This window comes from Bos indicus, chromosome 12 (genome assembly GCF_029378745.1).
Source record: "Bos indicus isolate NIAB-ARS_2022 breed Sahiwal x Tharparkar chromosome 12, NIAB-ARS_B.indTharparkar_mat_pri_1.0, whole genome shotgun sequence".
NCBI classification, from domain to species: Eukaryota; Metazoa; Chordata; class Mammalia; order Artiodactyla; family Bovidae; genus Bos; species Bos indicus.
Genome location: NC_091771.1, coordinates 70104915 through 70118632, shown reverse-complemented (window position 1 = coordinate 70118632; position 13718 = coordinate 70104915). Strand labels below are relative to the sequence as shown.

The following is a 13718-nucleotide window of genomic DNA, read 5'->3' as shown; positions in this document are numbered from 1 at the left end:
CAAAGTTATACACCCAAGGAACATAAGGTTCCAAAAAGCTGTTTTGATACCAGATAATATGGGACACAGAAGAATCAAGCCAGGGACTCTGTGGAACTATATTTAATAACTTATAATAATTTATGATAGGAAATTATCTGAAAAAAAATGCACATATAAAACTGAATCATTTTGCTGTACATCTGAAACTAACATACTACTGTTTATCAACTACACTTCAATAAGAAAAAAATTCAACTCACAGGTTATAAACAGTAATATGATCACAATGGAGAAAATGGAAAAATGGTTTCATTGGTGCGTTTCCTACAGTGCTAGGCCTTGACATGAGGCTCATCCTTTCTCAGGAGCAATTGTTCGCAGCTTTCTGACAGCAGAGAGCACAGCTCACACTCTGTTTTCAGCACCTCCACCTTACCACAGGGCCCTGCACAGTGTTTATTCTTAGGAGGCAGCGTCTATACAACCATGAGCTAACTGGATCTGCATGTGACTTTCAAAATGCCATTTTATCTTTAAGATACAATAAAGATTGGAGAGATGGGCCAGGATTTTACAGATCTAGAGGGAATTCTGAAATTTCTACTTAGAGAAAAATATTACCAATATTCAGAATAATATTAACCAAGTGAGTTAAAAATCTGTTAATTAGATAATGATTTATCTCAATGAAATCTGCTGCCCTGCATGCTCTGAAAAGAGAGTTGACAAACGATAGCCTGTGGGCCAAGAATGGCCATCACGTGCTTTTGTAAATAAAGTTTTATTGGAACACAGTCATGTGCTTTTGCTGATGTATTATCTTTGCCTGTTTTTGTGTTACAACAGCAAAGTTGATAAGTTACAACAGAGATAGAATGGCACACAAAGTCTAAAATATTTACTATCTATTGTTTGAAAAAAAAAGTATACTGACTCCTGTCCTAAAGGGACAGAAAGCTATAGGACTCCGTGATGGAAGGACAATGGAAGTTGGTCTGGGGAGAAGAGGGAAAAGGGGAGCACAGACGGGGTTCTGAGAGGAAGGGGTGGGGGAGGCAGGTGTGCAAAGGGGAACATGGGGCAGCACAGAGAGAGGTGCTGGCCAGCAAGACCACCTGAGAGGGGGGTCAGGCCTCAGACGACAGCATATCCCATCCTTTGAAATCATCTCCAGAAACTCACAGACCTGAATGCAAGTCCTGGTGTGAGTCGAACAGTTCCTGAAACCTCTGCTCAGCTTTGTACGCCCGGATGGTCCAGAGTCCTTGGAGAGAAGATGCTAAGTGGGAAAACACTGGGCTCTGTGCTGGGGAAGCAGAGACAGACACACGACAGAGAAAGTCAGGGAGGCTGGATGCAAAGAAACCCATAGCCTCCCGTGTGCTGTGATTGCACGTTCTGCCAAACAGTGCACTAGAATTCCTGGTTGGGCTGCCTGGGGAAGAAGGGATGATGCCCTTTCTGGAGAGAATTCTCCATGTGCCGCTCAAACTCCTGCTCACGTCAAGCTTCACTTAACAACCTAGAAATGAAAGATTCTCTTTAAATCTATCTTTGTGCATGCATGTGAAGTCTTTTCAGTTGTGTCTGACTCTTCACGACCCTATGGACTCGCCCACCAGGCTCCTCTGTACAGAGGATTCTCTAGGAAAGAATACTGGAGTGGGTTGCCATACCCTTTTCCAGGGGATCTTCCCAACCCAGGAATCGAACCCGTGTCTCTTGTGGCTCCTGCAGTGCAGGCTGATTCTTTACCACTGAGCCACCAGGGAAGCTTGAATCTATCTTTAACCAAATTCAAATCTGACCTAGATTTAGATACTGAAACTCTTTACTAGCTCATTCATCACAATCCTCAAACATGGCCTCTCTCCAAATTCTTCACTGACATCTCTCTGGGTGGAAACTGTTCACAAACTTTTGATTCAATAGCATTTTCTTTGACTGCACTGGGTCTTCATTGCAGCATGCAAGCGTTCTTTAGTTGCAGTGCATGGGCTTCCATTATTTTAGATCACAGGCTCTAGAGCTCATGGGCTCAGTAGTTGCAGCACATGGGCTCTCTAGTTGTGGCACACAGGATTAGTTGCCCTGTGACATATATGATCCTAGTTCACCAATCAGGGATCAAGACTAAGTCCCCTGCATTGGAAGGCAGATTCTTAAATGCTGGATGAGTAGGGTAGTCCCAATTCAATAACATTTTTAAATTTAATTCTCTTTGAGAGTTCTTACCACACTGAATTTTGGTGAGCTATCTGTGTGCTGTCTCCAATTTAGATGAGTAACCTAAGAGCCAGGATACAGCCAGTACATCCCTATGCTGAACCAGAGCCAGACATAGGACAGGAGCAAGATGAGTTAAGAGGAGCAGTTTGCCATCTCCCCCATCCTGGGACTCTCCCTGCACCTGCACCAGGTGTCTCTGCACGGGTCACAGAACACCTGGTACTGCACCGCTCTTGTGCCCACAGGACTTGCTTAGCCAGGTGTCTCTGAATGGTCTTGACTTCTGCTCTGGGAATCTAATCCAGGTTTTTAAAACTACCTGCTCAATGCTTTTTCTGGCATTTGGAGGTCACTGTGGCATGTGATACTCACATACCTTATAAAACCTAACTGTGCCCTTAGTGATCATTCTCTTTGAGTGACTTCATGTGGGTTTGGGGTCTGGTGTCCCTTCACTGACCATTCATTTCCTGCCATCTTCTCTAAGAGGCCATTGACCACAAGCACCAGGGTTAGGCACCTGCCCATCAGGGAATAGGTGGGCTGCAGGCTGCCAGCCAGGGAGGACCCTTACAGTTCTCATTTCCACCATGAATGAGGCTGTAACCTGCTGCTGTTAGAGGCAGATAGTGAGCCTGTGATCTCTGTCTGGGGTGAGTAATAACTTGTGTTGTATCAGCAGGAAATGCTGACATCACTTTCTTACTTGTACATCTCCTAAAAAGACCTCTTAGTAAAATCTGGGCATTTAGGGGAAGTTAAGGTCGCTTATCTTGCAGGAGGCCTCAAAAATTATATAAAATGATGGGGAAAGAATCAAAGGGGAGAAACTCCAAATTATTTTCAGGTTTTCACTCCTTAGCCTGGCATCCAAATGCCTGTCTGGGTGACAGTTCAGTCATTATCGACATACACACAGGCTCCACGGGGGTGGAGTGGCTGTAGGGGGGCAGGGTATAAATGGGCAAAGACACAGAACTCCTCTTGTGCTTATTATTCCTGGATCTATCATATAAGAAAGGAAGGAGCAGGCTTCCTCCTCTGAGACACTGGAGCTCAGAGAGGGTGGGAAGCCCTGTGCTGGGGGGAGGACAGCCTGGGCTGGGTCCTAGCTGACCATCCACTCGGCCCTGTGGCTCTTTCTACCTGGGACATCTGATCAGGAACCCTAACTGTTAGGGACCCTCAGCTGTAATATTGCTGTAAGGAAAAAACCTTCTTTGAAACAGGACATGATATAACATTTCCCTTTGTGTCTAATTCAGGCAAAGAGCCTAAAGTGGTTCAATGGTGTTTCTGACCTTCCAAGGACATGTCTGTGGTCTTACTTCAGCATCCACACTGTTCTCTCTCTTCATTCTATTGCATGGCAAGTTGCTTCAATCATGTCTGACTCTGCAATCCTATAGACTGCAGTTCACCAGGCTTCTCTGTCCATGGGATTCCCCAGGCAAGAATACTGGAGAGGATTGCTGTGCCCTCCTCCAGGGGATCTTCCCAACCCAGGGATCAAACCGGCATCTCTTTAGTCTCCTGCATTGGTAGGTGAGTTTGTTACCACTAGCACCACCTGGGAAACCCTTATTCTATTGAGTAACATTTAATTGTATTTATTTTAGCTTTAACTTTACACTTTTAAAATAGCAATATAAACTTTTAACAGCACTTTTAAGGCTGAGCTTATGCTCCAAATAACAAAGGCTAAGAACTCTCTTCAGGCCTTTTCTGCATTCCCAGTAGGTGTCCCAACCAGACCCCAGAACTCAATTATTCTGGAATCAGGGGGCTCACAGCGATGACACAGGTGAATTCTGGGCCCATCACACTGTCAGGAGGATGTCAAGAGTCCAACTCCAGAGAACACAGAAAACTCACTAGAACCAGGCTGTGATTTCCAGAGCAAATGTGACATCAACACTATTCATCACAAACAAGGCTTCTGAGCAGGAGGTAGGCATGCCTGTCCCCCCAGGGAGAGTCCTGGAATGAACTCTTCAGCATGGCCTCCCTCACCAGGAGATCAAAGTGCAGCTGATTCTCTCCAGCAGGGATGGAGGATGGGGTTGATTTTAGAAACTAGATGTCATCTCAGCCTTGAACACCAGGGAAGAAAACACTCCATCACCTACCTCACCTCATACCCAAGGGTTACAGTGGGCCAGAGGGAATGCTGACCTGTGAAAATCTATCCTGTTTCTTTCAAACCCCACTAGGGGTGAGCAGGATGCCAGAATGAGGGAACCAGAGGGTCTGCAAAGAAAATTAACTAGTACATGAGGAAAGGGGATGTCAAGGCTCTGGTCTTACCTTGCCCAACATAACACCCTTTCCCCCACAAAGACCGAGCCCAAGATCCTGAAGCAGACTATAAAACAGCCATGACATCAGTCAGAAGTCATAGACGCATGTAACCCTACAGTTTACATGACATACGGCTGTGTCTCCACAACCCTGAGGACACTTGGGGACACATTCCACCTGGACTGCAGATCTTCCCTGGGCTGGGGGCGGGGGCAGGGAACCACATGAAAAAACCCCAGGGTGGCAGCCTTGCTGCAGGTTATCATTCACCTATGTGAGAACTGCCAGTTGTTACTATGTTCTTAATTCCTTCACATTTGGACTTCCCTGGTGGCTCTGTGGATGAGAATCTTGCTGCCAGTGCAGGAGACAAGGGCTCAATCCCTGATCTGGGAAGATCCCACATGCCAAAAAGCAAATAAACTCATGCACAATTATTATTGAGACTGTGCTCTCAAGCCTGAGAGCCACAAATACTGAGCTCACAAGCTAGAAGCCCAAGCCTCATAGAGCCTGTGTCCCCTCAACAAAAGAAGCCATCACAGTAAGAAGCCCCCATACCACAACTAGAGAAAAGCCCACATACCAACGAAGACGTAGCACAACCAAAAACAAATAAATAAAAAAATTTAAATACCCTCATGTTCAAAGTTCTGGTGCCTTTGGTAGTCACTACCAAATACTTTGGGGCTTCCCTGGCAGCTCAGCTGATAAAGAATTTGCCTGCAATGCAAGAGACCATGGTTTAATTCTTGGGTTGTGAAGATCCCCTGGAGAAGGGATAGGCTACCCATTCAAGCATTCATGGGCTTCTCTGGTGGCTCAAATGGTAAAGAATCCACCTGCAAGGCAGGAAACCTTGATTCAGTCCCTGGGTTGGGAAGATCCCCCGTAGGAGGGCATGGCAACCCACTCCAGTATTCTTGACTGGAATCCCTATGGACAGAGGCGCCTGGTAGCTACAGTCCATGGGGTCACAAAAAGTCAATATGACTGAGCAACTAAGCACAACACAGCACAGCAAGTATTTTACAAGCTTCAATTCAAGAAATGCTGAGAGCCCCAGAAGGCAGGTATTAGTATACCTGTGACAGAGGAAAAACCAGACCGAGGAATTAAGAGCACTTCCTGCCCAAGATTAAGTAAATTAACTCACCTAAGTGGTAGAGCTGAGTGTCAGACCCAATTCTGTCTTATTACCAAGGCTGTGCTTTTAATCACAACAGCAGTGTCTCAGAGGGAGAATAATCAGGTTTAAGGATGTCCATGCGTGACTAAACGCACTTTTCTCCAGACTTTGTTTACCTTCAGAAAACCCTCAAATCTTACTTAGCTAACATCCAACAGCCTTAGCCATTACCATACATCATGCTAAGCACCTTAGGTTGAATAAAGTCCCAGGGAATCCAGCATGAAAATGCCTTAAAACAGCAGACTTGAGGATCCATGATCTGAATAAATGTGGCACATGTGCTAAACCTCCCTTTGCAATGTCCCTGGCAGACATTGCTAGTTGGTCACAGAATCCTTATAGATAGGATTTGATACAGATTCATAATTCAGGCACTGCCAAATGAATAGATTTGGCTAGAGAAATGCAAAGAAGTGCCATCCTGGTTTTGAATTATAGTTATGCTCAGTTCTATAAAAATGAAAAACCATTATGATCAGCTGCAGATTTGTCACTAAGAGGACAAAATTCAACATAATGCTCCAGAAAGGTAGGCAGCTTGATCTGAATATAAACCTCAGCATTTTAGCAGTTTTTCAGAACACAGGAATGAAGTAGGCTTATGCTTTCTGGTTACAGCGATCAGATGTCTTTTTCCTGGTGGCTCCAGCAGTGGCCTTAAGATAAACGATTAGTCACTGCATAGAGAAAAAAGTGGTATCATTATTTATGGCACAGACCAACAACCTGGAGAGAGAACATAAATGTTCTAATCAACAGGCCATCTCATTTGGTTACCTGAGGTGTGGAAGAGGGGTATCTGGATTGAATTTACTGTCTAACATTGTTGCAGCCTATGAGGTTGCAAAAAATCCAAATACTCCACAGGGATGGGGCCAAAAAGTTCTCAGACTCTACAGGTGAAATCCTGTACTGCTTTTTGAAAAGGGCCTCAGAAGTTGCCCTTTTCTCCACTTCCATGCGGATGGGAAGTGACCCATGCTCCAGGCAAAAATTTCTGAAAAACATTCCTTCTGGAGCAATCCCTCTTTGAATGGAACTACCTGCTTTGAACAAGACTATTGAATGACTCCATTTGATGACTGACTTCAAATCATAAAATGATTGAAGCCCTGTCTACACAAAAGACTGTATGGAGCTCATCACTTCTATTCTGTTTTCCCAGGTCTTACCATCCTACGGAATCACATCAGCAAAATATCACACACATCTGAACTCTACTGCTCCATAATCCAATCAAACACCTCCCAAAACCCAGACCTCATGGGAGTTTAGCTGGTTCTCTTGGCTGAAATTTTCTACAGCATTTATGACACCAAGTGTACTTTATGCAAATACACAGGATGAATGCCTCTCAAGAGTTTATTATTGAAAATGAAACACACACATTTCACCACCAAAAGTCCTTTGTCTTGATTAACTTAGATTTTTCCACTTAGTAGATACAGAGAAGAATGAGACTCAATATGTTTTTCTTCTTGGCTGGGTTTCTAGAGTTAAGTTGGTATTAAATTACAATAAATATCCATAGTTAAGGTTTCTGACACAAACATCTTCCTTTATTTTCTGTCCTTATACCTTCTTTAAAAATATTTAACATTTCTACTTTCATTATAATTATTTGTTTTAATATTGATGAAATACATCTATGCATCAATGATGAGATAAGTTCTGGATTATTTCATCCTCTGTGATTACACTGTGGCTCAGATCATGAACTCCTTACTGCCAAATTCAGACTTAAATTGAAGAAAGTAGGGAAAACCACTAGACCATTCAGGTATGACCTAAATCAAATCCCTTATGATTATACAGTGGACATGAGAAACAGATTTAAGGGACTAGATCTGATAGAGTGCCTGATGAGCTATGGAATGACGTTCCTGACATTGTACAGGAGACAGTACACCCAGACCATCCCCATGGAAAAGAAATGCAAAAAAGCAAAATAGCTGTCTGGGGAGGGCTTACAAATAGGTGTGAAAAGAAGAGAAGCAAAAAGCAAAGGAGAAAAGGAAAGATATAAGCGTCTGAATGCAGAGTTCCAAAGAATAGCAAGGAGAGATAAGAAAGTCTTCCTCGGCGATCAATGCAAAGAAATAGAGGAAAACAGCAGAATGGAAAAGACTAGAGATCTCTTCAAGAAAATTAGAGATACCAAGGGAACATTTCATGCAAAGATGGTTTGATAAAGGACAGAAATGGTATGGACCTAACAGAAGCAGAAGAAATTAAGTAGAGGTGACAAGAATACACAGAAGAACTGTACAAAAAAAGCTCTTCACGACCAAGATAATCACAATGCTGTGATCACTCACCTAGAGCCAGACACCCTGGGATGTGAAGTCAAGTGGGCCTTAGAAAGCATCACTACAAACAAAGCTAGTGGAGGTGATGGAATTCCAGTTGAGCTATTTCAAATCCTGAAAGATGATGCTGTGAAAGTGCTGCACTCAATATGCCAGCAAATTCGGAAAACTCAGCAGTGGCCATAGGACTGGAAAAGGTCAGTTTTCCTTCCAATCCCAAAGAAAGGCAATGTCAAAGAATGCTCAAACTACCACACAATTGCACTCATCTCACACACTAGTAAAGTAATGCTCAAAATTCTTCAAGCTAGGCTTCAGCAATATGTGAACTGTGAACTTCCAGATGTTCAAGCTGGTTTTAGAAAAGGCAGAGGAACCAGAGGTCAAATTGCCAACATCTGCTGGATCATCGAAAAAGCAAGAGAATTCCAGAAAAACATCTATTTCTGTTTTATTGATTATGCCAAAGCCTTTGACTGTGTGGATCACAATAAACTGTGGAAAATTCTGAAAGAGATGGGAATACCAGACCACCTGACCTGCCTCTTGAGAAACCTGTATGCAGGTCAGGAAGCAACAGTTAGAACTGGACATGGAACAACAGACTGGTTCCAAATAGGAAAAGGAGTACATCAAGGCTGAATATTGTCACCCTGCTTATTTAACTTATATGCAGAGTACATCATGAGAAGTGCTGGGCTGGATGAAGCACAAGCTGGAATCAAGATTGCTGGGAGAAATATCAATAACCTCAGATATGCAGATGATACCACCCTTATGGCAGAAAGTGAATAGGAACTAAAAAGCTTCTTGATGAAACTGAAAGAGGAGACTGAAAATGTTGGCATAAAGCTCAACATTCAGAAAACGAAGATCATGTCATCTGGCCCCATCACTTCATGAGAAATAGATGGGGAAACAGTGGAAACAGTGTCAGACTTTATTTTTTGGGCTCCAAAATCACTGTAGATGGTGATTGTAGCCATGAAATTAAAAGACGCTTACTCCTTGGAAGGAAAGTTATTCCACGACCAACCTAGATAGCATATTCAAAAGCGGGGACATTACTTTGCCAACAAAGGTCCATCTAGTCAAGGCTGTTTTTCCAGTGGTCATGTATGGATGTGAGAGTTGGACTGTGAAGAAAGCTGAGCACCGAAGAATTGATGCTTTTGAACTGTGGTGTTGGAAAAAACTCTTGAGAGTCCCTTGGACTGCAAGGAGATCCAACCAGTCCATTCTAAGGGAGATTAGTCCTGGGTGTTCTTTGGAAGGAATGATGCTAAAGCTGAAACTCCAATACTTTGGCCACCTCATGCGAAGAGTTGACTCATTGGAAAAGACTCTGATGCTGGGAGGGATTGGGGGCAGAAGGAGAAGGGGATGACAGAGGATGAGATGGCTGGATGGCATCACCGACTCGATGGACGTGAGTTTGAGTGAACTCCGGGAGCTGGTGATGGACTGGGAGGCCTGGTGTGCTGTAATTCATGGGGTCGCAAGAGTCGGACATGACTGAGTGATTGAACTGAACTGATAACCTGAAGAATAGAATGATTAATCATAAAATAATGTTCCTCATTATTCTAAAACTAGGAAGCTGAATGGAGTTATAAACTAAAAGTCTACTAAACAGATCCTCATCTTGGGTCCTCCTGAAGGGATTATTTCCAGCACCATTTATATGAACAGCCTTGGGGAGGGCTGACCACAGTGTGACATCAGCTCAAATACTGGTGATGATAAAGAGCAAACCTGGAAATAACAGGGCTTATCTTTTCAATACATTTAACAACTACAATTTAATTACCATCTTAGGAGTATGTGAAAGAATGTATTTTCTAAAACTATCACCTCTGACGTATGAGTACATTTCCTGATGCTTCCTTTCCTTTTCTTAATATTTGCCTTTCCTCGTCATTTCTAGTAACTCTAAGGGAAGAAAAATTCCCTATTTTCCTTCTACAATAGTACCAACATGATGAAACATATTATTTTTTGGAACACTGTTTACTGGGTGGCTGTTCTGTGTTCAGAAGGATGTCATGAACAAGACAGAAATGGCCCCTGTCCACATTTGTCCTTGTGCTAAAATGCAAAGCTGCAGGTGACCTGCTACCAGCTTAACTTGGCTTAAGGGTCACACTGACTCAACAGGGCCCATAATATATAATTACCTAATGCTGACTTAGGAGAAGGAAATGACAACCCACTCCAGTATTCTTGCCTGGAGAATCCCAGGGACGGGGGAACCTTGTGGGCTGCTGTCTATGGGGTCCTACAGAGTCGGACACGACTGAAGTGACTTAGCAGTAGCAGTAGACTGTCATGCGGAGAAGGCAATGGCAACCCATTCCAGTACTCTTGCCTGGAAAATCCCATGGGCAGAGGAGCCTGCTAGGCTGCAGTCCATGGGGTCGCTAAGAGTCGGACACGACTGAGCGACTTCACTTTCACTTTTCACTTTCATGCATTGGAGAAGGAAATGACAACCCACTCCAGTATTCTTGCCTGGAGAATCCCAGGAACAGGGGAGCCTGGTCGGCTGCCGTCTATGGGGTCGCAAAGAGTCGGACACAACTGAAGCGACTTAGCAGCAGCAGCAGCAACGCTGACTTAGGGAGAAATTTTTTTTAAAAAGATATATTCTGCAGGTTTTCAGGGGTGTGGTTAATTATGGTATAAATGCAGCCAACCTGCATTGCCATCCCAACCTGAGAGTTCCAGTACTCACTTGAACATTCCAGGCGTTTCACATCTCGTGACGTCTCTAAGAAATACCGCCGAAGAAAAAAGAAAATGACGCCAAGGGGAATCACAGGTATAGCAATCCAAGGAATCACCACCACCACCACAACCACCACACCAATCACTTGTAGGAATGTCTAGAAGAGTGAAAAATAGATGTAGGAGACTCTTTGTCAAGGACTCTTTTCAAAAATAAACTTTAATAGACTATTTTGTTGTGATTAAACTTCTTTTCCTGAAAGATGTATTGAAATAGTAGAGATAGCTTTGCCATCCAAATAAAATTATAGGTGGTTCTAATGATATTTATTGCAAGATTATGTGTGTGTGCTCAGTTGCTTAGTTGTGTCTGACTCTTTGTGATTGCATGAACTGCAGCCCTCCAGGCACCTCTGTCCATGGAATTTTCCAGGCAAGAATACTGGAGTGGGTTGCCATTTCCTTCTCCAGGGGATCTTCCCCACCTAAGAATCAAATGGGCCTCCTGCATCTCCTACATTGCCAGGTGAATTCTTTACCACTAGCCATCTGGGAAGCTTTATTACGTGATTGCTGTGTGCCCAAAACCTTAAGAATCTTCTAGGTATTAGCCCTTTTAATACACTTTGTAGTCTATAAGGTAGGAATTACTAATTTTAATAGATGAGAGAATATTTTACGTTCAGAGAGACTAGGACTTGAACCCTAAAATATCATGAGTCAGTAGGTATTACTAGAGATGAATGAGCAGGCATCACAGATAAGGAAACCGGAAGCCTCAGTTACCCAGGTAAGGATAAAGAAGTGGTTAATTACAAAGTTAGTGTCCAGTAAAGGAGGAAAAGATGCAAATGTGACTTTTAAAGTGGAAATTTTTCTTTGCTGGTTTTCTATCCATAGTTAACATTTACTGAGTGCTGACTCTGTACAGGGCTACACATTTAATACTTGACATGTATTAGCTTATTACTTCTCACAATAGCCCAATCAAGTACTAGTATTATCTCATTTTACAGATGGAAACACTGAGGCACAGGGAAAGGAAAAGGAGCTTGATGGAAACAAAGCCTGAGCCATGGAGCCAGAGAGTCTACATCATGAGCCATTAGGACATACTTAAGCTTGTTCCCAACATACCACCAACTATTTATCGTCCAGGAAAATTAGTTTTACTTATTTGAGCCTCCTAATTTATCTTAAATTTTTCTTCTAAATACCTTATTTAAGGAATTTCAGAGCTCACCAGCATGCCCAATAAAGAACAGACAAAAGAAGAGAAATGTGATAAAACCAGTTTTTGGTATTTCCTAGAAATCAGGGGAAGAATTTTAATAATAAACAACTTTAAATCATGAATATTTTTGTGTTTGTTTGTTTGTTTGTTTTATCCTCTGGATATACATTAAATTTTTTAACATTATGATAAAGATGACTATTTTAAGGAGTAGTGATTATAACAACAGGGGGTGCCATTTACCAGGTGTTTACTCTATGCACAGCACTGCGATAAGAGTTCCATAATCATTCACTTGAGCATCACATCGTTCCATGAGGTGATTTTATCTTGGGAAATGATCTTGGTCTAAAAACACAGCAGGTAGAATAGAAGCCCAAATCATTGATTGATGCTGATTTAGACATACATATTTATCAGGAAAAGTATGATACCCTGGTGAAAAGTTTCAGGTGATAGGAATGCAACCAGCACTTAGTATCTATGTGTAGTATCTATCTTAGTATCTAGCCTGCTATGAAAAGGGGTCAAAAGTTGAGGATATGCAGATTCACAGAGTTTGGGCCAATGCCTCCAGAGTTTATGATCTCAGATGGATACAGTTCCATGGTGATCTGCACAAGGCTCTGGGGAAACACAGGGAAGAACATGGGAATCCTTTATTGAAACTTTGAAGAAGAGATTAACAACTGAATTTCACAGGCCAGAGAAACAGAGAATGACATGAATAATTTGGGGTAGCAATCACAATTCCTGGAAATTTTGACCAAAAGGGAGCTGGGCTGGGAAGGTCAAATGGCTTATCCAAGTTAGCACCAGGTGTTCTGTGCCTCTTAGAACCAGCACCCCTGCTCACCAACCCAGGACCTCCACACTTTGTTGCCCAGGGCAGCTGTTCCCAGCATGTCTTTGGTGGATGCATTAGCAGAGTAATGCCTATATCACAGAGACTTGGGTTATCATTTCACAGCTCTTCCATATAAGTTTTCTCAGATGATCTTCACAACCATTTGTGAATGAGAAAAGCAAGAACTTTCATTTCCATTTATAGGTAAGAAAATGGTAAGCTAGGAGGGTAAGCAGTTGTCCTAAGTTTTCCCAGGAAGGTACTTCAGGTCATGAAGAAAGACAGGAAGAATCTGTACTCTGGGAATCTCAGAGACACAGTTGTTTGCAGGGGAGCCTGAAAGGAGAAGGAAATGTCCAGAACTGTGATTCTGTGTCCAGGAGCCCTTGTGAATCAAACTGCATTATTTGGATAGAGACATTTGCTTTTCCTGTTTCTTCCCATCTGCTGTGGTGTCAATATAAAATTCAGAGTGAAAATCATGGAATCTGAAGGAACATATTTCAATCATAAGTGGAAAAATATAGGTCTGTCTAACCTCCCTTCTATTATATTTTCAGTTGAACAATTTCTTACAGCCATAGGATTAACTAATGCATCCCACCTTGCTATACCTTTTTCTCATGGGGAGGGGTCCTTCCTTCTGTGTGTGATCTTAAGTCAAGTCACTAGGTTTGCCATCAGTAGTTGTCAGGAAAAAAGATCTGAAACGTCAATTATAAAAAATTCAAATTACAGCTTTTTCATAGACACATTATTTTATTGGACAATATTCACCAGTTTCAATAGCTTGGCTCTCCCCAGGTGAAGGCCTTTTATGACCAACCCAGCATGGCAGATAACCTAGGAAGAAGAGGTAAGATCAAAATGAAGGGCTCCACTTGAGCTGTACCAATA

At 42.6% G+C, this 13718-nt stretch overlaps 1 protein-coding gene across 1 annotated transcript in view; it reads right to left on the bottom strand.

Annotated features, from left to right (window-relative positions):
• The window catches only part of LOC109567078 (ATP-binding cassette sub-family C member 4-like), a 383334-nt gene that overhangs the window by 93865 nt on the left and 275751 nt on the right, over positions 1–13718 (bottom strand). Inside the window, exons 21-22 of the mRNA XM_070800391.1 lie at positions 10748–10898; positions 1169–1288 (exon numbers count right to left, since the gene is read on the bottom strand). Of these exons, the coding sequence (XP_070656492.1) occupies positions 1169–1288; positions 10748–10898 (271 nt within the window). The remainder of the gene's footprint in view (positions 1–1168; positions 1289–10747; positions 10899–13718) is intronic.